The 24427-nt window shown below is 39.3% G+C and overlaps 1 protein-coding gene across 21 annotated transcripts in view; it reads left to right on the forward strand.

The window, feature by feature from the left end:
• Nucleotides 1-24427, forward strand: part of sorbs2a (sorbin and SH3 domain containing 2a) — a 153746-nt gene that overhangs the window by 125857 nt on the left and 3462 nt on the right. For 10 of the 21 annotated variants that reach the window (XM_089132388.1, XM_039691305.2, XM_039691348.2 and 7 more), the window contains 19 exons: nt 136-522; nt 1670-1790; nt 3804-3979; nt 6023-6089; nt 6210-6260; nt 6881-7079; nt 7166-7280; nt 9350-9433; nt 11284-11340; nt 12712-12758; nt 13336-13511; nt 14933-16594; nt 17414-17475; nt 17742-17839; nt 18508-18622; nt 18729-18857; nt 18971-19141; nt 24155-24192; nt 24293-24399. In XM_089132388.1, coding sequence (XP_088988514.1) covers nt 136-522; nt 1670-1790; nt 3804-3979; nt 6023-6089; nt 6210-6260; nt 6881-7079; nt 7166-7280; nt 9350-9433; nt 11284-11340; nt 12712-12758; nt 13336-13511; nt 14933-16594; nt 17414-17475; nt 17742-17839; nt 18508-18622; nt 18729-18857; nt 18971-19141; nt 24155-24192; nt 24293-24399 — 3862 coding nt within the window. The remainder of the gene's footprint in view (nt 1-135; nt 523-1669; nt 1791-3803; nt 3980-6022; nt 6090-6209; nt 6261-6880; nt 7080-7165; nt 7281-9349; nt 9434-11283; nt 11341-12711; nt 12759-13335; nt 13512-14932; nt 16595-17413; nt 17476-17741; nt 17840-18507; nt 18623-18728; nt 18858-18970; nt 19142-24154; nt 24193-24292; nt 24400-24427) is intronic. The other 11 variants (XM_039691366.2, XM_039691402.2, XM_039691354.2 and 8 more) reach the window with 9 other exon arrangements.

Below are 24427 nucleotides of genomic sequence, written 5' to 3' on the forward strand. Positions count from 1 at the left end.
TTCTTCCCACAGATTTGCCTGTTCTTCACTCAACATGGTTAATTTGCTTCAATCACTTCTTGCTCACTGGCTTTGTTTTGTGTTCACTTTAATTTCTTATCTTCCTTCCCTTTTATTCCCACCCACCTCCATCAGCGTGAATTTTCCCCTGTAAGACGGGGCACTGGAACGCTCTCTTCTGGACCCCCCTCCCCAGACCCATCAGCTCGTCGGTCACCGTATAGCCGGGCGAGTCAGGATTCCCCCGACTTCCTGTCGGGACTATTGCCCAAAGCCCTCTCACCAACTCCCTACATCCCTCTGGAACGTTCTGGGCTAATGTCGGCCTCACCTGCTGTGTCACCGTTAACCGTGTCTGCACTGAGTCATTATTCATCATCCACGGTCGGGCTTGAGGAGCTGCAGATCTGCGACATGGACTCCTCCCCCGCGGCCACACCTACCCCTTCCCCCACTCTCAGCCACGCCTCCAATGCTCCTGACGAGCTTCCCACCGCCCCGTCATCTGCCGCAGGCACTAACGTAACTATCCCGCATGACTGGCGCACCTCACCTCAGTCTGCTGTCACGTTTGTTTGAATCTACTCGCGTTTGTATGTCCTCACTAGTCTTTCAGTCTTTCTATTGTACGTCTAACTTTGACATGCTTTATGTGTCAGCTTACAGCAGGTGGCTGTCTTGGTTTTCACTCTGTTCTGTGTATTCAGTTTTTCATTGTGTGTATGTATGCTGATTCTCATTTAAAGTCAACATGTATGCGTAATGTGACGTTTTAAATTAAAACACAGAATGTAAAAACTGTTGGGTGGATTTTATCCATCGGGAATTGAAAAGAGTCCATGATAGAATAAAATCAGTTAATAATATGAACAAAAACCTATTACTGTTGTGCTATTGATCTTATATATATATATATAAATGCACACTACCTATCAAAAGCTTGGAGTCAAGAATATTTTTGTTGTTTTTTAAAAGAAGATTCTTATATTCTAATTTGCATTTATTTAATGTGAAATATTACTATATCAAATATTATATTTGTATTAAAGATTACAAACTTTTTCTTTTAAGTAATGTGAACTGATTAATTGTCTAGGAATGTGTATTAAGAAAGTTTAAGGTTCGTATGATGACCTCGGATTCTCCATGTGACCTTTCATGACGTTTGTTTGATTAAAATAATTCTCGTCTTTATATTGTCACCGTTGACTGAAGACTCGAACATCAATGGATTATGATTGTATAATGGAGCTATATTTCAGTGTTGTTAACACTCTTTCTTACATAAATTGCCCTGGCCTGCACTCATTATCTACTAAAGGTTATTTTAACGTAGGTTTGTTGTCATGTGGTCTAACAGTTTTTCAGTTACCTCTATATTTGCTGTCCATAATTTCTCTCATGTTACTATTGAAGCACCAACATTTGACCACAACCTCTGTCTTTTTTGTAACAGCATTTTCCCTATTAATGACATCTCTCAGATACATTTGTTATACAGAATGTAATATTAAATGTACCATTTGTCTTTTGAAGTGTGTACTCTAATGCCTTGCATTTCTCATTTTAACTACTTATTGTCGCATAACTTTCACCCACTCATACTTGTTTAACTTAAAGTGATTCTATGAATGACATTACCCACAGTTCCATCTCTTATATTCCCCAGGTTCAGATGGCAGTGAATGGAAGATCTCAGTCTCAGAGGCCCTTCTCTCCACCTGTGTACCCCCCTCCACCCCCAACCCTCAGTCCAGGCCTGGGAAAGATTCAGCAGGGTCGGTGTTCAGGTGAGTGTTCCTTCGGCTAGTATCGCAGGGTAAAGTTTTGACTATTGGCATAATGTTGCTTATTTAGGCAAGAACCGTCCACTTAGACTGGAATACGATGTCTGAAGCACTTGTAAAACAAGTTTTTGTATGTGATGTAAAAAAAGCATAAAAAGCTAGACTAACTGCATCTACCTGCAAAATCTGAATTTAAAAACAGCTGTATCACAAATAACAGTCTAACAGGTACTACTTATTGTTTGAAATTTACTTTGTGGCCATTGAAAGGTACTGTATGTTGCATTTAGTATGTATATGGGTGGTATTAAGCTTTTATGTACTGCGTTTGGCGTTATGACCAACCAGCAACAGTTGCATCGCTTCACCGCCATACAGTACATTAGTGCATGCACACACTTTTTTAGTTGGATTGGTTCCAAGTATTTTTGAATTCATTTTCCCATAATGATTTTAAAAAAAGGCTTGTTAAAGTGTTGGAAGATATAAACCAAGCCAACCAGCTACAGTATAAGGTGAATCACAACATTACATACTTGTATTTGATATATAAGGTACAAGACTATGTAGTAAACGGCTTTAGTGGGAAAGAACTACTATCCCACGAAGCAATGCGAATGACATATAAAACTATTAATTTTAAGTTGTTGATAATATATTAAGTTTCCATAAATATACAAATAAATATTTTAACAGCATAACTCGATTACATCATTTGTGGTTCTTCATGAGAGAGGGCATTCCCTGTAAGCGCCTTTGCTATTTGATCATTATGACTCTATGATTGGTGTAATTTTCCATATGGAGTTTTTAATTTCAGAATACAATTATTGCACTCAATACACAACTCCTCTCCCGTGGTTTCATATGATAGTAAAGTGACCATTGAATGTGTACTCTAGAATGTCAGCAGAAGCAGTAAGTCACCTGGGTACTTTTTTTCAAATACTGTATACATTTTTTTTCCAGAATACTATACAGTATGGAAGCAGACACAACTAAACTTTTAAGCTTTCCTCAATTGTATTTTTTTCCTTTTATTGCTTGATTTCTAGTTTTGGCATTCTAAAATAATGGATTTGTAACGCACAGTTCTTGTTAGTGGATGCTGATTTTTGGCAGTTGCAATCAGTGCAATCCAGTCCTCAGGATATGATGCATTTGCATCCATTAGACCAGACCGGAGCAATCAATACCCGAACAAAGGGAAACTGAGGAGAGGAAAAGCTCTGACTCTTTGGAGGGGATTTGCTTAGGATGGCAAATTCATACAATTGTTGTAGTAGTTTAAAGAAAGATGCTGACAAAAGTTTGCTGTAGTATTTCCTTATGCCATTGCCTTTTTGCTACTGCAAACCAATAGATGTGAAGGAATAAATGTAGCTGTCTCATTTATGCTGTATCATACAAATTTCATAGTTCAGGGTGCTTAGTCAGAGTGAGAGCTTGTGCCATGTCAGTGTTTCTGCTCAATTAGATTAGATTTGACTGTGACTGTCAAGCTCAGACACGCCATTTAGTTTCTGTTCCCAATTTCTGTCACTGTAGTGTAGTGTTTTGGTTTTTTTGGGGGCAGACACTGTGTGATATTTGCCATGATTTTGCAATCTGAGACATATTTTTGGGGAATATTCCAGATTTATTTTGCTGAATGCAGTCTTTATTCGCTTAGTGTGACATGCTCATGGACAACCAATTAATTGCCTTTACGGTTAATTGCCTCTGACAAAGTCCTGACAGTAACAAATTTTGAGTCCTGCACTGTGACCGTATCTATGGAAGCAATGAAGAGCCAATAGCAGCACAGCAATCAATGATGTGTGTGTGTGAGAGAGTGACAGAGGGAGAGACGTTCCATTAAAAAGGTTGATTCTAGGTTGTTGCACTGTTTTCTATTACCCAGGATCTCACTGGGGCCATGTGAATTTGACAAGAAACAGTTGTCAATGACAGAAAAAAATTGCACAGCATTTCTAAGCTGTGTCCAAACCATCTCTCTCTTTCTCTCTCTCTCAGAGGGTTCAGAGACGGTGAAGAGAGAGACCATTGTCTCTGGTCAGACAGTGGCCTGTAGCTCTGTGCCCATCGCTCGTTTCTCGGAGGAAGAGAAGAAGGTGTCTGTGATAAAAGCGCCCCATTACGAAGGTATTGGACCAGTGGATGAGTCAGGCATTCCCATCGCCATCCGTACGGTGAGTGATATGCAGGCATTTTTAAGGGAACTGAGAAAAATGACAATGGTATAGTAATTCATTGGTTAATTGATTCACCTCACCTGTTCCTTCTGTTCACTTAAGCCTCTTTCAAACTGTCAGTTCAAGTCTGATTTTTGTGCATATCCGATTGTAATCATATTTACCTAGGGTGAATGGCAGAGAAATTTATGAAATGTGATTTTTACCAAGCTTTTTTGAGCTACATTCATGTGTGGTTTAAAATCCTATTCAAATTGCATTTCTGTAAATCAGTCTGACTAATCAAATTTTGCATTGTTTATGTCACTTTCTCAGGTCACGTAAAAAGTAAACATATCAGATGTTGTTACAGTATATGAAATAATCCTGAAAGTCACTATAAAACAAGGTTGTGTTGTTGAGCATTTCAAGCAGAAAATGACATAAAGATTAGAGACTAAAGACTAGAGCTGTGCATACCAGCCTCCTACGTTTCTGCATCTGCCTCTGAAGACGTAGTAGTCCGGCTACATATTGTCATGTTGTAAATAAGACAACATCTGGATTGTAAAACCTTCCAATTGGACGTTGTTGTTTTTGCCTTATGCCTACCAACACCACAACATTGCCATAGAAACCAATGTAGAAATTTCGGAAAAACAGTTGCGATACACAGTGTGGACAGTAAATAATTTATATAAGATTCCAATCAGATACACAAATGATATTTGTCCGTTCTTGTCTATGTTATGTTGGTTGCTGTTCTCTTGAGTTTCTCTGATTTGCTTGTGCTCCTGCTTGTTTTGTTGTTTTGATTATTTTGTTAATAAATGTGACCTCTGCAAGTAGATCATTGATGTCCATAATGAACTGCAGCATGTGATATAATTAGGACTCTCTTGAGGAGTGAGTCATTGAACCATTTGTTGAACCAATTCATTTAAAACATTGATTCGTTCAAGAGAGACGTAACAGTTGCTCGGAGATACGAGTGGTTGAGTCTGTTTTGAATTTGTTTGGTTCTGTTTTTGTTGGAAAAATACACAAAGTAACTGCCAATATTTTCTAAAATGTTTATTGAACTGTTTATATAATTATAGTGGTATGAAGCAGGTTTTTGAACCAGTTTAGAGTACATGGCGCTTTCCCCCAATAATCAACAGAATGTTCTTGTCACGGTCATGGTTGGTTAGTACAAACACTGAGATCTAAGTTATCTTTTATTATTTGTATATCACAGTGCATCTTGTTAGTAACAGAACAAAAACAAACACTCATCCTCTTTCGCATGAAACGGAAGTTGCAATAGTTTTTTCTTCCCAATTAACATATATCCGTGTGAAACGTATTCTTGAAGTCATGCGTCATGATTTTGTCCATCAGGAATTGATAGGATCATTCGATCATTGTTGTTTGCTGTTGCTATAATCGAGTAGTTTGCCCCCCTACCAGTAAACACATCATCAGAGAAGAGATGTTGCTGCAAGAGAGAGGTTGAAAGAAAGAAAGAAAGAAAGAAAGAAAGAAAGAAAGAAAGAAAGAAAGAAAGAAAGAAAGAAAGAAAGAAAGAAAGAAAGAAAGAAAGAAAGAAAGAAAGAAAGAAAGACGTGCATGGATAAATCATTTATAATAAATACTGCAACATTCCATAAAAAATAAGAATTGTCCATTTTGATTGGATGGAGAGTTACATGACATCTGTTCACTGTCACTGATCAGTTTAAAACAACGATTGGCTGTTAATGATCTGTTTTGAGGGCATTTTTCTTGATTTGTGTCCGAGTTGTTTTGACATTTGATCCTCTTATTGTGGTTAGAGGAATGCTTTTGAGCTCTCAGCATTTCAGACTGTCTGTGAATGTGTGTATTTGTGAGCAGAGGAGAACATTCCTGGCTCTTTGCTGTCAGGTTACTATGATACTCCCTGTCTGTTCCTCTCTCTGTGCTCTGGTGATTTTGTTGGTTGTCAGGTAATGACAAATGCTGTTAGCTTTTGGTGCGCTTAACCAACAAACTGACAAGGCTGCTCGTTTCTGTGTGTATGTGTGTGCTTCTGTTTAGACTGTGGACAGACCCAAGGATTGGTACAAGACCATGTTCAAACAGATTCACATGGTTCATAAAGCAGGTGTGTATGATGGAGTGAGTGGGAGGATAATAGAACATATCCTGGAGTTTTCATTTAAACTGACAAACATGTACCGTATTTCTGCTTTTTTTACTTAACTGTGTAATTCTGTTTTACCAGACGATGACTATGCAGACACATATAATGCAACATATACTGTCATAAACAATGGTAAGATCTGAAATCTGAAACTTCCATCTTCCATCTGCTTGATTAAAATCTTACAATCTGTAATAGTGAGATAAAAGTCTGAATCATCTGTTTGTGTTTCTGCGTTGCTTATGTGTTTTTTTAGGGTATTAAATTATACAATATAACTGTTTAGATGTAATTCTTTTACATTAAATAAACACAGTTCTTTTACATTTTCAATTAATTAAAGAATCCTGAAAAAAATTATTGCAGTTTCCACAAAATATTAAGCAGCACAACTTTTTCAATATTGATAATAAGTAATGTTTCTTAAGCAACAAAACATAATATTAAAAAGATTTCTTCAGGATCATGTGACTGGAGACTGGAATAATGGCTGCTGAAAATTCAGCTTTACCATCATAGGAATAAATTACATTGTGAAATAGAAAATAGGTATTTTGACTTGTACTACTGTTTTTACTGTATTATCTGGCGTTGGCATAAGATACTTCTTTTAAAAATATAAAAAAAATCTACCCCCAAACTTTTGAATAGTAGTGTACGTTCATATATTTTATGTTTTGCTCTAATGTTGCCACTTTACATTTGTTTTGTTGATCTGTCATATTACTGTGATATTCGTGCCTCTTTCTTAGACCCTCCTGTTCATGCACACCCACCCCCTCGAACACACACGTACCGGCCTCTCTCTAGAAATACCTCAGACACGCCAGGCGGTGCCACCCATCGGGAGCTCTCACAGTCACCTGTGCCCCCGCCACCCCCTCCCATGCCTTCCCTCCTTCAGCTCCGCTCGCGGGACATGGACAGAGACAGAGAGTTTTCACACGACCTGTAAGACACCCAAACTCATGCAATGAGCTCCGTTTCAAAGGTACCCGACCACTCTGATTGGTTCTTATTGTCATTATTATCTGCAGAAATGAGTGGGGTCCTCCAGATCGTAAAGTGGACACACGTAAATATCGGGCGGAACCACGGAGCATCTTTGAGTATGAGCCTGGAAAATCCTCCATCCTCGAGCAAGAAAGGCCTGTGAGTGATCATACGTATTGTTGTTCATTTAATTTAAACTGGCATAAACATCCACACATAACATGGACTCATGGTTTCAAAGGTCTAAAAGAAATTCTGTTCTTGGGTTCTCATTCATTTTAGAGTAATTCAGTGCTCTTCCAGTCTATTTAATCACAAAATCAAATATACAGGGTGAGTCTCCTACACGGATTACGCCTTGTCCTGGATTAAATTTCTTTGTCAGCAGAGACTGAATAATGTAAAAAAAATTGCGGTCTGTTCCTCAAAGTTATTATAACCTCACATCTTATAGACCACTTTTATGAAAATATTATGGTGCTTTTTTGTCAACTTTTTTTGTCAACAAGTGTATAAATTAACATCTTAAACATGTTTCTACATAAAATAAATTAAATTCATATTTAGATTTAGGTATAAGTGAATGAACTAATAATTTGGGACAATTTAGTTTTCAGTTAACTTTTCCTTTGATTTCTGTGTGTTGCATTTATATATATATATATATATATATATATATTTTTTTTTTTTTTATTAATAAATATTATTTATTTATTTGTTTATTATTCTATTTATATATTTTAAAATAAATAGAGCCTAATGGTTAGCATAAAATACTTCTTTCAAAAACATAAAAAAAATATATCACAAAGCAAAGATTGAGGAAAATCGCAATTTCAACAATCTCATTGTTTTTTGGGTTTTTTTTTTTTGTTTGTTTTTGTTTTTTCATTGTTTGTGCTTGAATTCACCTTTATAACATTAACGCTCACAGGCCTAACTGACAATGTCGAACTGCAATTTTCCAGCCAGATGATTGGACATGTGGACATAAGTCTGGGTTTATTTTTAAGTGTTAAGGCTGGCATTATTTGACCAAATATTGGACCATCAGCCATAAGTTTTGTTTATCAAGAGCAATGCGGTCCTATAGCAAGCTTTAGCTTTCTTTTGCTTTGTGTATTAGCTCATGTAGAAGATAACATATTGGTAAATGTTTGCAATAAAAACAATCAGTTGGAGCTATAGTGTTTAACATTAAGTCATGGTATTCATGTGAACGATGCAGGTTTGAATTTTGCCAGCAATGCAGCATGTCCTAATTCCATTCTTCCCTTAATAATGTCTCTTTCTTTCTACTGTATTTGTCAACAGCAAAAAAAGGCACAAACAAAATGGCTCAGTTGAGGATTTTCCTCAGTTGTTATATGTCTCCTTTGAGAGCAGTTGAACTTTTGTTTAGCATTGCAGATGTAAAAAGCTGGAAGGGTGTCAAACAAAGCGGCACAGTTGTAGCCATTGGCTCGGTTCACAGGGAACAATGGGATAGAAATGTCAGGAGGTTGAATCACAGCACTGCCCTCAGCACCAATGCTGTGGATGTGGCAGTGGGAGATGTCCCAGGTGGCAAAATGAGTGGGCAGCTTTCTCAGCATGTTCTGACATAGCTCGAGGATGAGAGAAAAAGACTTGAGAGAGAGAGACGAGAGGAAAAAGCATGATGTCTCCCTCTTCTGGACAGTACTGAGAGACACAATTCCAACCGATAATGACAAATCTGTCATCATTTTCTAATCGTAATGTCTTCCAAATTACTTTCTTTCATTTGTGGAATATTGACAACAACACAATTTCGGTATCCATTGACCTCCATTGTTTTTTTATTTTTTTTGTGTGTTTTTTTGTACATACAGTGGAAGTCAAGGGGAACCAAAACTGTTTGGTTATCAACGTTCATCAAATTATATTATTTTGTGTTGCACAGTAGAAAGCAAGTCATACAGGTTTGGAATGACATTACGGTGAGTAAATGATGGCAGAATTTTCTTTTTTTGCAGTGGAATACCTTTATGTCTATACCTTTATGATTTGATATAATAGATATAATAGGTTGCATATGTTATGTGTGAAAGAAAATGTGTTGATGACCCACAACATCATCCTCCTCTGTTCTTTACCCACCATGCCTTGCAGCATATTTTGGTCTTAACGCTGATTGCATCTCTCTTTTCCTCTCATTGTTTTCCTCTCTGTTTACCTCTATTCTTCCACATTGCTTCTTGCTCCAGACGTTTGATTTAAACCCAGATGACATAGATTTAGAGAACGAGCCTTGGTTTAAATTCTTTTCCGAGTTGGAGTTTGGACGGCCGGTAAGTTGAATGAGGGTGCGGCAGGTTGGCATGTTGTAGGCCTTAATCCGGCACAAATGCTGTTGTGTCATGATAAGCGTCTGTGTGTATGTGTGTGTGTGTGTGTGTGTTGTAGTTCAAGTTCTGACTTGTGGCTTTAAAAAACACTTATTTGACCTATGAATCTGTGTTTGCACACTGAAAACACCACAATAACATTTAGCACAATCACATGCTAGAGTCAGCAGTTCAGACATCATACTGTATGTCTGATGTTAAACCACAAAGTGTCCCAAGACAAGTAAATAATCATGCTCTGTTCTCAAAACACTCACCGAAAGAGCAACACTATCTGTACTTGTGCTCTATTTATGGTGTACCGTGTTGTTTTAAGAGGAATTTGATCCTCTTTGATTGAATCACTTTTAACTTTTAGTGTGAAACACTGTGTTTTTGCTTTGGCTCTCTTTGCCCTATCATACACATGCTCTTATTATACAGCTTACAGCTCTTATAGCTGCAGAACCTGTGCAGAAAACACTCTTGACATGTCTAACTCTTTTCAGTGACCCTAAAAATGATTTGTACACTTAATCCACATAAACATTGCACAAGCTGAACAATATCACATCAAGAAGTTCTAAATGTTAAAACAATAGATAAACTGTACAAAATTTTAAAATGTATTCAGACTCTCAAAACCTGGCGTTATATAATATACCTGAGCATGCACTATACTAGGATCTAACCAAATTAACCCTAAAACCGTATTTTGGACAAATGTGGGCAAAATAGTTTTGATTTATTTTTAAAAAAAATACTTCCCTTGATCTGAGCGGTACAAGACTTGGCTACTTTTCCTACGTTTGCCTCCTGAACACACACATTTTTTTTTGACTCAATTTTACAATGTTGAGTGGGTGAAAAAAAAACTCCTTAATCTTGTATTTGGGTCAAAAATGGGCACCCAGAAATGAATGGGAAAAACTGTAATTAAGAGCATTCTTAAATAAGCCAAAATAAAACACCAGGTGACAGCAAAGTCACTTCATCTTTAGGTTTTAGCTCTAAGAACTTATTGGAATGATATTTTAATGTAGTTAAAAAAAAAAGCATAATTTACATAGAAAATATGGTACTTTTTGAAGTAAATAAATTCAAAAATACCCCCAAAATAAAAAAACACACCATAAATGGATAGACAAAAATTTATCGAAAACAGTGATATAACATTTATAATAAATAAAAATTAGGATCACACCTGAGTCCTCTGTGCCCACATTTATCCACAGACAGTTACAGGATGAAGGGCTATAAAGTGAATACGGTTTGAGGGCTACCTTTTTTTTTAAGTATTTTATTAGGTATTGTCATTATTATATGCTATCTAATGCAATGAAATGCATAAACATGTGTAATGTGTGGCTCAAGTGTCCATATATTTTGGAGGCCACTGTATGTTCATAAATGAGATATTATGCACAGTTCCTCCAGCTTCTAGAACACAATTTCTGGCTTGTTTACTAGTTGAGTTTGCTACCACCTTGAGTAAACAAGCAAAATACGTGTGAAGGCTTTTGTAGTTTCATCGTTGCGTGTATTATATGTGTACACACAATCGTCACTGTGTGTAAGGTACTGTAGGTGGAGCATGTGTTGGCACTGTAGTCGATTTTCGAAAGAAAAACACTAGTATTCACCCTTTGTTTGTTTACATGTTTTGTGTGATCTCTGTTTCTCCATGTCCTAATGTTCTCACTCTCTCCACATGTGTCTTTTTCCCATGATGCACCTGCTTCTCCACCTCATCTTCACCTCTTCACCTCTGTGCTGTGCTGTTCGTTCGTTCGTTCGGGTTGCGGGGTATTCAGCCTCCTAAAAAGAGGTTGGATTATAATCCTGACTACTCCACACAAACTGTGGCACAGGTAAATCTACCTTCCTGTCCATCCATCCATCCATCCTTTGCTTGTTTCTTTGCTCGTCCTACAATTTGCTGTTCTGCTTTTCACTTTGTCATCTATTATCTATATCTATCTCATTTTCTTTCACTTGTCCTCCTGCCCCATCATTTATTTTCCAGATGGCAAAGGAAAACCAGTTTGACCCTTTGTGAATTCTGATGTAAACTATACAAATGGAACAAATGTAAAATTAAATGTAAATATAATTAGTTGATAAAGGGCACTTTAATTGAGGCTGTCTCAGATGAAAACACTACTGAAAAAAGTGAAAAAAGAGAAAATATGCCGAAAATTGAACATTCACTTATGCATTTTGTGGTTTAATATGTTTTTCATAACTTTATTTATTAGAATGTCCTTTTGTATTATTTAGTTACTTGCTGTCAGGTTTACTTCCTCGTCCACAAGGATTGTTCACCCAAAAAGAAGAGATATTTAGAAAAAATGTTGGTAACCAAACAGTTTTGGTGATGTTGCCATTGTATGAACAATAGTTCTCAAAGTATTATAATTTATATTCCACAGAAGAAAGTAAATCACAGGTTTAGACCAACATGAGGGTGAGTAAATGATGACAGAATTTTCATTTTTGGGTGAACTATCCCCATAATTTCTTTGGAAATTTGCGGGGTCTTCTTAGAATTTCCTCTTATAAATGAATGTGTTCATTTTTTCTTTCTTTCTTTCTTTCTTTCTTTCTTTCTTTCTTTCTTTCTTTCTTTCTTTCTTTCTTTCTTTCTTTCTTTCTTTCTTTCTTTCTTTCTTTCTTTCAAAATATGTTGTTTGAGAAGAGTTACATGCTCTCAAGTGAAATGCGGCTTTGATTTGGCTTTTTATTTATTTTCCTATCTGGCTTGGATCAGCATTGGTGGAAAAAAAGCTGTGTTATTTTTTGCTTTCCTTTCTTTCCTCTGATCCAAGTCGCATGGCTAAGCCAGAATGAACAGCAGAGACTGCTGTATTGTGCTCAGATTTGTTGTAATTCACCCCAGGCTGTGTCAAAGGAAAGGAGGCGTGGCGATCTTGGATAACATAATAGACTGGGTGACCTGGTGCCACGTGCAGCCTCTCTAGATCTGTACTGCTTTTTTTTTTGCTGGCTTTTGTTGGGCTCTGGTTTCTGTGGGGCCCTGTCCCCTTTTTTATTCTTACAGGAGGTCACAGTTCATTGTCACAGTCCTTCAAGGTGGGATAGAGATATGTGGAACCCTTGTCAGTCTTCGTTTTCTTTGCGCATGCGGGGGGAAGGTTGTGAGTGAGGCACAGGACGGGTGCATTACACTTCTTTGTTCCCATGGATCTCACTCTTCCCTTTTATTGTCTGCTCTATTTCAGTCATCCCTCTATCTCTCGCCTTCAGAACAGCCTGATGGACCTTCAAGGTATGCTTCCCTTTCATTCATATATCTTATTTTCTCAAACAGCTTCTTTCATTTCGCAGAGAGATGCTTATTGGATATCCATATTTGTTCATCATGTTTTAAAAGCTCTGCCACTCTTTATTTGAGTCACTTAGTGTGTACAGAATATATGAATTCAACATACAATAATGGTGTGTGCATTGGAGTGTTAAATATTCTTTATACCTCCTACTGCTCTCAGATCCTCTCTAGCTCAGTGACACATGCTGTTGTTCATATGGCGCATCTATAGAGTACATGATATGAGAACCGTTTTTTAGAATTGTTTAATGCATAGAAAACCCTGTAATCAGACTGTAATCGTCAATATTTGTACTAGAGTATGTTGTCCACTTGCTATCTAATTCTGGGTGGTGTTTACGTTTTTCAAAATAGCATTATTCATTTGGTTTATGCACTGTTTTTAAAGAATCATTGCAATTACACAGTTATTCACTTAATTGTGATTTTTTTAGGCATAAGATTAAATTATTTCTCTCTAATCTTGTTTACATACTATGTAACAAGTTTAGTGTCATTTCTGATCTTTGAATTTTAGTTTTGCAAGTGACTACAGGAAAAGGAGAAAGTCAGAACCATCTGTCACTCAGGCCAACACAGGAAGTGAGCAGAATGCCAGTCAAGTTTCTTCCCGCCCTCTGGATTCCCATAAAGCACAGACATTGAAAAAGCCTACCATACGTTCCTCCCCCTCCTCACCATCCAGAGCCAAAGGTAATTTCCGACACTCTCACACAACTACACATGTGAATAGAAGGTGTTAGACTGATCGAATCTTGTTGATCATGCATCACTGCCTTAAGACCAAAGTATACTTTAGCAGTCTACGTTCTGCGACGGTCCGCGCACTGTCCGTGTGACATATTTATCATCATCAGGAGGGTCTGCGGATGTCTGTTCTAATTTGTGTGACTGTGCGAACAGTGCATGTACAACAGCACATATGCAAGTGACTTGAGAACTTGAAAACAAAGTACACTAGCACACGCACCATAGTGTCTTTAGGACTCTTATGGCGCTTTTCCACTGCATAGTACGGTACGGTTCGGTTCGGTACGGCTCACTTTGGCGCTTTTCCACTGCATGGTGCAGTACGGTTCGGTACGGCTCATGGTTCGCTTCGGGTCGCTTTAAATGGTACCTGGTCTGTTGAGGTTCCAGGCGTACCGTACCGGTACTAAAATGTGACGTGAAACACTGCAGATCACTGATTGGTCAGATAGAATCGTCACTACCAGCGTCACTACTAGCGTCATTGGATTTGCGACACGAGACACGAGACACTTTTTTAGCAGTATTTTGTTTTGCTGCCATCAGCCTCATTTTAAACACATTTTTCTGTCTAGCAGTTAAAAACAACCACATACCGAGAATCAGGAACACCATCCCCTCGATAGTCTCCATTGTTCCTGTGTTGTGGGTTTGAAAATGTGGCGCTTTTAAGATGATGTCATGGCAGTAGAGGCGCGCGCAAATAACGATCAGTCCCACACACTTTGAAGGGGTACTACTGCAGTGGAAAAGCAACCGAGCTAAGCGGACCGAACCGATCCGTACCGAGTCGAGTCGTACCACGCGAAGCGAGCCGAACTGTTCCGCACCGTGTCGAAGCGTACTGAACCGAACCGTACCGTAATATGCAGTGGAAAAGCGCCAATACTGTCAATTGAGTCTACTTTGAAAGGCTCGTGCTCTCGACTGTGCGCGAGACAGAGCAGAACGCTGAAAATGAATTATACCTGTGCCTTCATGGGATATTAAATTATTGCAACATTTTTTTTTTTTTTGGCAGAATAGCTGTTTGATAGATTTTTTTCTATCACAATTTCTTGGTTGAATAATTTCTAAACAATTCCTTTTTTTTTTTTTATGTCAGAAATGTGAAAATACACCTTTCTCTTGTTCATTAGATGGTCACATTTGTGGTTAGATAGACCTGGTCTGTAAAATGTTTGAATCTTTGTAAAAAATCATAATTACGTGAGACTGAACATTGTCCTCTTTCTCATATAACTATACTGACACTTTCTCACTGATACCTGTTTTCTCTCGCTTTATCAACCTCTTTCTGCTGAGCTAACTAACCAGCTTTCTCCTCTTTGTCATGCTGCGTTGGATGTTATTTTAATTCACAGCTGGAGACGTTAGTGAGTCACTCTCCTCCTGTTTGAGCTCTCCAGGTATGGAGCATCCCTCCTCTCATCTTTCCTCAGACTCCCTCACTATCTCCACACCAACCTGGCGTGGCTCCAAGCGCTCCATCTGCTTCAAGAACGGTTGGCAGGCAGGCCGACATGAAGCTGCAGAGACTTGGAGTAGCGTTGATGATGAATCTGCCATGACCCCTACATCACCACGGCTCAAATCACGCAGCTGTGATGACTTGTTGTCTGATGGACATGGTGCTAGTGATGACGGGAGAGCATCCACTTCTGTGACCACCACTCGCTCGGAAAGTGCTGGTTCGTTGCTCGATGAAGACGCTCCACAGAAGCCTCAGGTAAAAAGTCTTACCTCATCTCCAAGGGGGCGCCGACATCACCGGCGTAAGATGGCACATGATGCTCCAGGTTTCCTTCAGCTCTACAAGAAGATGCACCACATAGACCGTGAGCAACTGTTGCCGTCAGAGGTGATTCGTTCTGTACGTGCACGAATCCTCGAGTTGGAACGGCTACAGCAACAACAGAGGCACAACCTCCACGGTTGGGCGCCTTTTGGTCATGAGGTGCCGCAACACATGGTCCCAAACCGTATATCGGAATATGAACAGCTGATCCAGAAATCAAAGTCCATGCCAGACCTCGGTGACGAAAATGCCCCTTCGGGCACCACCACACCAGGGTCTTCGAGGGCCAGCAGCTGTCCCAAACGACGCTTTTCTGTTGAATCACTTCTGGAGGAGGAAGATCCTCCAGTAAGGGCTCGAAGTCCCCCTGAGGGACAGCCAAGACCGGGACCAGAAAGCAATAGCCTGGTGCCAATCCATGGGAAAATCCAGAGGCAGCATCAAGACTATTCGGACAGTGAACAGGACGCCTGTGCCTCCGAAATGAGTGACATCCACATAGAAGGGTCTTCACTGTGCAGCGAGAGCGACCTGGATCATTGCTCGCTCACGTCATCGGAGAGCTTCTATGGTTCTGGGCAACATCACCATCGTGGACACCATCACCACCGCCACCATCACATGCACCAGAGTGTGGGTCAGAGTCAAGGTTACCAACACCGCCACCTCATCAGCTCCTGTAAGGGTCGCTGTCCAGCATCCTATACACGTTTCACCACCATGCTAAAACATGAGCGACAACAGGAAAGGGCTCGGCAAGAATCCCACCCTGCATCCCCACAAGCCCAACAGTCACCCAGTGAGTCAGGCCTTTCCAAACTGGCCTTCCTGGTCAGCCCTGTGCCTTTCCGCCGGAAACGAGGCTCCCCGCCGACCCAACGACGACATTGCAGAAGTGGACGACCGAAATCCAAAACTGCGATTTATGAGGCCTTAGATGCTGCTTTGCAGGACATTTATGACCACATAAGAGCGGAGAAGGGACAAGGACCAGCAAGGATGCCAGATGATAGCATATTACGGCGGTTATTGGAAGAGTTATTACCTGACGTGCCCAAGCGTAGCTCCTCCTTGCGGGCTCAAAGAGGGTCCGGCTCACCCTCCTTGCCCCACGTCCACCAGCCTTACCTTGGAGCCCACCAATGTGCCTCCTACCAGCAGCAACATCATGCAGACGCCTCCAACAACAACCAGCATAATGCTAATGCTAATGTGCACTGCTACTCAGGTGCAGCTAGTTCTTTATCCTTAGTTTTTATCCTTCCGTATTAGTATTGCAGAATCCAACCGAAAACATGCAAATGCTTTCACTTCTTTTCTACATAATCAGCATGATTCTTCAGCATGGCTTGTGTGTGACATGAATGTATTAGGTAACTCGGTTGCCAGTGGTTTACTTTTAGTAGGAGGGACATTCTAAAACATATTTGATTAGACAATGGTCAAAATTTTGAACTTATTTAGTACATTAGCTAATAGTTAGCTTTAATGCTAACACAAAAACTCCCATTATGAATGCATGGAGAATTAAACAGTGTTGTTTTTCTTTAAGCCCGTCTCATCCCTGCATTTCATACTGTTTGTGCAACGATACAAGTGGAAAAGAAGTATTAGCAGTTCATGGTGCAATTCATGTCTGGCTAGTATATGCATGGTGTGTTTACTGAGATTAATTTTATGATTTGATTTTGTGCCCTTCCCCATCGTTGTTTGTTGTTTTTTATTTGCTGATGTATGGAATACTGTTGTTAAGCCGTTTTTTTTGTTTCATATTTTATGTACTTTCTATGTTAAGTTTTGGTTAAATACAGTGTTTTGTGATGACTGTAGTATTTAGGCCCTTTTTATGTCAAGCGCATGCCATTTTATGTCATACTGTGCTGTTCCAGATCATCCCTTACTTTTTGTTTGACCCCAAATGGTAAATAAATATTTGTACATTTTTAAATTGTCTCATTTTCCTTTTGACAGCAATAGAATGCATGTGGTGCCACCATGGACATTAGTGTGTTTTCTTTCTGTTGACTTTTTCTCGGTGCTTCCACAGATCAGGGCTCTGATACAGGACGTCTCACACCACAAAGCAGAAGACCCACTCCAGAAAGAGAGGTAGAAATGTTGCTATGCCTCATATCTATTTTTACATGAACTACTTTTTCTTTAATTAGAACCCTGATTTGCAATCTGCAGGGAAAACATAATTGATTAAAGAGTAAATGTATGGTGATGGGAAGCAATCAGAGCAAATCCTGTATCCTTATTGTGCTATGCCATAAATCACATCATCTTGTAACCTTTATTTTGGCCAAGGTCACAACATATGGTTTAGGCGCACATATGTTGGATAGCTGATGGTCTTTTTGCTTGCCTCGTAGGTCTCCTCTAAGCAGATGACCTATCTTATATTGTCTTCTCTCCTCCATCAGAAACAGTCTGCCAGGGCTATTTATGATTTTAAAGCTCAGTCTGCCAAGTGAGTATATACAGTATCTAAAACTCTGATACTATAACATCACAGCATCTCAATGAATATGAATCTGCAAAATTGGCTGTGCCAGCTTTTTTTGTGAAAATGTATTTAATTTTACTCCCGCCAATCAAAACTTGTTCTTTCTTTTGTTTTGCATTGTATAATGTGCCACTTTTTTGCTCTTTGGCTTCTGCATACTAAAGTAAAATTGGTCTCTGCTGCTCTGAGCTGTCAGTCATTGCGTGAAAATGTCAGCTTGCATGAAAATCCATGCTAATAAAATCATTAGAGAATTTCAAGACCCATGAATTTCAGCCTGAAATTTGCATGTCACCAAAATACATTATATAACAAAAACGATAATACCTCATAGCTTGCAAATAACACAGTTATATATATATATATATATATATATATATATATATATATATATATATATATATATATATATGTATGTATGTTCTATGCACCTTCCTGTGATCACCCAGTGGTATCTGTCATTGTGCACCACAGAAATGTTTTTGTTATTTGTTGTATCAGTAAGTTGAGATTTAACTGACTGATGCAAGGTAGGTTCAGTGTCAAATATGTATGAATAAATGGGTATAAATATATTATCCTTACAATGTAAGTAATGCATATTTTGCCTGCACATGTGTGTGCATTTACAGGGAACTTTCCTTTAAGAAAGGCGATGCAGTCAACATCATTAGACAGATCGACAGTAACTGGTATGAGGGGGAAAACAGAGGTCGGATTGGGATTTTCCCCATCTCTTATGTTGAGGTCAGTATAACCTATTCAAACTAAACTAACCTGAGAGTCAAACTAAACCCTGACACACACTTAATCATATTCTCTCTTGCTTTCTATCTTTTATTCTCTCCTTCAGAAGGTGCCATCTCCAGAGCGGAGGCAGCCTGTCAGACCGCCTCCTCCAGCTCAGGTTCGAGATATGGGAGAGGCCATAGCACGATACAACTTCAATGCTGACACTAACGTAGAGCTTTCTCTTAGAAAGGCAAGTGTAAACACCTATAACACCCCCTCTACCATCTCTCAAGCTCTAAAATACGTATACACTTACTAACTCACCCTAGCCTTAATTTTAAGCATGCATATTTGCTGTTGTAGGGGGAGCGAGTGATCCTTCTAAGGAAGGTGGATCAGAATTGGTATGAGGGAAAGATTCCTGGCTCAAACAAACAGGGCATTTTCCCTGTGTCCTATGTCGATACGGTCAAGGGCTCTCCTTCCAAGAGCCCCAGTCACCAAGGAGACACACATACACATAGGGCACAGAAGGTAAGTCTTGGACCAGTTTTGGACCATCACACCCACAAAGTCTGACCTTATTTAAGTCAATAAGTTTATAAACCAGTCTTTCTGATTTCTTTCTTCCTTGCTCAAGCACGATACAGACTCCCATTTCCAGTTGCTTGATTCTGCCACTAGGACACACCTTCAAATTGTCACTAGCGAATGGCTGTCCCTCACATTGGGTGTGTCCACCACTTCCTGTGGCAGTCCAGTGCCACCCACCCCTCCTCCCTTACCCAACCACCTACAATACAAATGCCTCCAATCCCCTGCGCCACTTGTGAAAAGGGTTACCCCACCGCAAAACCTTTCCTCCCCTTTTTTCAGCCATGGACCAATCACTTCAGAGTCCTCAAATGTTTCACATGAACTTATTTACAGAGATAAACCAACAGACATAGATGTAAAAGAAACTTTCAGTTTACCCATGAAATGGATCACAGACTGTAATCAGGAGCTGTTAAGAACTAAACGAAAGGAGCATGATGGCAAAAAGCTCTTAGAAGATATGTATGTAAAGGAGCACAGCTTGAAACAAAGCTATGACCCATCTAGGCCAATAAGCGAACATGACCCATATGGTGAGCTTACGCTGACGTTTCTAAAAAATCAACTCCATAATGAACTTCAATGCAGTTTGACCAATCGATCGAAAAACATACCTATTCAAGATGTATTACCTGATATCAGTTCAAGCCACAAATCAGAAAATAAATTGGATAAACATCATGATATCTGTGAGAAAAAGGCTGAGGAGCTGCTGTCAGTCATTTTGAATGAGAAAACAGAGTTTTACAGTCCAGTAGCTGCACTAAAATGGGAGGAGCTTCCGGAGTTGTACATACAGGAAGAGGATGATGAAACAGTCAGCAGATCAGCCTTGGAGGCTGTTTCAAAAAAAGAGGTGCAACATGCAGTGTGACAGAAGCATGATAGTCTGGTTGTTTGCCGAGAGTAAAAAACTGTTAAACCTTAAAGGCCCGTACACACCGGGACGAATATCATCGCACGTTATTCGTCAGCGTTTTTTGTGTTCACACCCAAGCGATTTTCGCTGACGAAGAGCCGAGTGAACATGCAAATTCATTCCCTGACATTAGATGGTGCCCATTTGCCAATGCAATACCACACCATAACAGTTATCTTTTATCAAGATGTGTGTAGTCCCCGTCACGTTTGTCATTTAGTTCTTTATGTTCTAACACCAATGAGAACAGCAGCTCTACATTCATCTTGCCTTGCATCTTCCTTGTCTTATTTCTTCCTGGCTGTGTAGACGGCGACGCGTACATCTTCTTCACCGCACTGCATATGTGTGCTTGGCAAGACCGTTTTGTGTTTGAGCGCCCCCAAGTTGTGTTTTACTGTCTCTTCAGAAGCTCCAAACACGTGAGCAAAAGCGCCAACTTCATTGGTCGGATAGTTTTTATCGTGGCGCATCAAACAAAAACAAAAAAACGGGGCGTTTTTTTAAAAAATTACGCTTTTACGCGTGGCGTTATAAGCATCGGTGTGAACACTCACATTGGTGCCCTTTGTTTAGTCACGAGGCGTTAAACGTCGGCGAATAACGCGCGTGAAATTCGTCCCGGTTTGAACAGGTCTTAAGTTTAATGGTATAATTTTTTTCTTTTTGTCAATTCTGAAAAAAATATATTATTTGCATGTTCTTTGACTAAATTAAAGGGGCCATATCCAACATATTTGTAAAACATATATAATATTAATTCTCCAAAGTTCATATGTATAGTGTTTTTCAGTGTTTCTTAAACAGACTGGTTTTGCATCTGAACCTTATTAGCCTCTTCACACCAAGAACCATAACTATAAACTTAACTTTAACCCTAACTAGCATCCACACACCCGTAGACGATAACTTTCTGTTGTATTATAAGTGTGCACTGTAGTTATTGTTGTCTGCCACTTTAAATGCTCAAACATTTTAAAGTCAAGGGGATTCTGATTGGCAGTCAAAATTTATATTGTTCATCAGTTAAAAAAAAAAATGTTATTGTGTTCGTTCACCTGAGCCATTAGTTGTGGTGTGGACTTCCCTTTTCTCATAGAATAAGAATGATTATATTTCCTGTTATATTTATCATTTATGGGTTTTGGCTTTTCTGTCAGGGTCCTTTGGAAAAAGATTTATGAAGATATGTCCAGTTTCCTGTGGTATCATCAGATATTCACCAATCCTGCGTTATCCTTATTACTTTCCCATTTCTGGACGTGCTAAACTTCCGGATACTGAATAGTTGTAGAAAAGTAAACATTGAAGGTTTTAGAAGATTTCTGAATAGAAATATAGTCTACTTTAATTCCATTTCAAAAGATAGAGGAAAGTCCTGTTTTCCATGATATGGCCCCTTTAAATAGTCTTTGTCACACTAGTCTTTTGTGAAATTTTGACAGCCAGGCTTACAGTTGTAAAAAGTAGTTCACTTCAGTAGTTTCAGCTTTGTCCTTCTCTTTGCCAGGCTGACTCCTCCTCCATCACTCCATCTCTCCCCTTCTCCTCCTCCCCCACCCCTCTGTCCTCCACTAGCTTTTCTCCTCCACAAATTGAATCATCTTCCTCTGGTGTTCACTGTTGTCCACCGTCTTTTTCCAAACCTTTTCAATGTTCTATTTCTTCACCTCTTCCTTTGGTGCCCTATTCCTCCTCTATCCTCCAAGCCTCAGTTGTTTCGTCCCCTTCAGACACTCCTCTCCCTCCCTCTCTCTCCACTCCTCTTTCTCTTCCTCTGTCTCCTCCAAACTCCCCAATCCCTCTTCCTCCTCCTTCAGCGACTCTTAACGTTAATCCTTCTTCGGGCTCTTCTATGCCTTATAATAATCGATACATTTCATCTCCTCCTCCTTCTCCTCCTCCTCCCTCATTTCCGCAAGCACTTCTTTCTTCTGTTGTTCCTCAGCTATCCTCTCCTACTTCCACTCCTATTTTCTCAAATATCCCCTCCTCCCACTCTCCTTCTCCTCCCTCCTCTCCTCATCTCTCGCCAATCCCACCATCTCCTCCTTCATCTCCTATTCCATCTTTCCATCCACCTCTTTATTCTTCCTGCCAGCCTCTTCTGCCAACTATTCCAGCCTCGCCACCCTCCACTCCTTCTCCTCCTCCATCTTCTTCAGACCGCATCCCATCCCCTAAAATTCCACCTTCTCCTCCCAGTTCTCCTACACTCCTTTCCTCACATCCTCCCTCCTCTGTACCTGTAGTCTCCACTCAGCCCTCACCATCCACCCCCCCATCCTCTACATCTATTTCTCCTCTCTCCCCACGTTCACAACCTCGGTCTCCTAAGATTAAGGTAAAAAGAATGTACAAAACAGTGGTTTCAGGGGTGACGTGTGGTGCATGCACGTGTGTATTGATGTGCGACATTTTGACATTAAACAAACATTAATAGTCATTTAATTTGTGGATATTAACCCTGGACCTTCAGAAAAAAAAAAACACAAAGGCTATGTATGTGAGCAATAGAAACATATTAATTTAATACAAATGACAAGACTTTATGATGGTCTTTTCTTCCCTATTGTAGTATATCTAATTGAAATGGCTTCTCAAATAAGAAACAATTTTGGACGGGACTTGAATTTTTCCATCAGAAACTGATCGGATCGTTGTTGTTCGCTCTTGTTGGGTTCTCATGTGAGTGGTTGTACAGCCCATCAGAGTAGAGATGTTGTTGTGAAAGGGAGGAGAAGTTATTTTGATTTAAAATTACGAGGGAATTAAAAATGTGCACGGATAAACCTCATATTGTTCCTAACCTGCAATAGAAATGTCACAAGCTGCTCTTTTCACACAGTTCACTGTGACCAGGACCAAGCAAGAACATATGGACCACTTTGTGCCTTTATGCTGTTTTCTGTTGGTATTTAAAATATTTCACTATATCGGTTATCAACTGCTTTTAGAGACTTATTTTGTAGTCCCTATTTTTACATTTATTACAAATTAAACAAATTAATTTAATCTAGTATTCTCAAATCTCAAAATGAACATCCATTTTAATGCCCAAATTCAGCATTTAAAATGATTGACTTAGTGTTTTTTTTTTTTTTTTTTAAAGTACATAATTTTAATATCAGCATTTTATCAATATTCAGCCATAACATGAATATTATCAATGTCAGACAGATTTTTAATATACCTGTCCTTATTTTTAGCTTAACAGCCAGTAGCCAGTAGCCAAGAACCTGTTATAAAACTGTATTGTCTACATCAGAAAATAACGTATGGTTTTTTTTAATGACAATGGGTCCAATCCATTCTTTCTCTATTTTTTGTTCACTTCAAATTTGATTTTAATAGTTTTGTTGGTTGAATGATCGACAAACTGAATGAATAGTACTTACATTCATTATTTTAAATACGTGTCAAGGGTCCATATAGTGCAAGTGAGACAGGTGTGTTTTTGCATGTCTGTGTCTCTTACTTGCCCAAACTGTACTTGGACTGTACTTATCAAATCCCTAATAATTCAAGATTTTGGAATCACTACTAAAACTGAAATGGAATTAACACAGCATTATTTATAACCTCATACAGTCTTAATCTCAAAGCCAGCAATGGATTTTGTACGAGAATGCTGATCTCTGATTGGTTGCCTTGCATTTGATTCTTGCAGACAGTTTATAGGCAGGAAGTGGTGGTTGAGGGTAAACCACCACGTAGCCCCATTTCCACCAGGAGGCGCTGTTTATCTCCCTGTTTATCACCCAGTAGAGCACGAAGGGTAGGATGGAGTGTGCTGTGACACTAGCACCAGTGCAGACTGGCAAATGAACCCCTTTCTAATCTCTTTTATAGCCCTCCGGTCGCATCATGGGTGGATTTCCTCAATGTGTGTATTGTAACAACAGGTTCTGTGATGACGACTCATAGAATGACATCATGTGCCTGGATTTGGCATGATATTCTGACGCTTTAAAGTGTTACATACACACTATAGTGAGTGACACTTTCCACTCTTTTTCTCTATCTCTTAGAAAATGATGCAGGATTCCCAGAATGCAGGTGGTGAGCCGTAAGTACATTTTACAGTTGTTGACGTTGTTTGTGTTTGTTTATTCACTGTCCAACCGTAAACAGCACATTTTAAAAACATTATTTTAATGTTGCTCAAGCTTCCAAGCTGTCTACAACTATGTCCCTCGTAATGAGGATGAGCTGGAGCTGAAGGAGGGGGACATTGTTGATGTCATAGAGAAATGTGACGATGGCTGGTTTGTGGGTATGTCTTTTATAAAGCTACAGCACCT

This window comes from Pimephales promelas, chromosome 6 (genome assembly GCF_988280905.1).
Source record: "Pimephales promelas chromosome 6, fPimPro1.hap1.1, whole genome shotgun sequence".
NCBI lineage: Eukaryota > Metazoa > Chordata > Actinopteri > Cypriniformes > Leuciscidae > Pimephales > Pimephales promelas.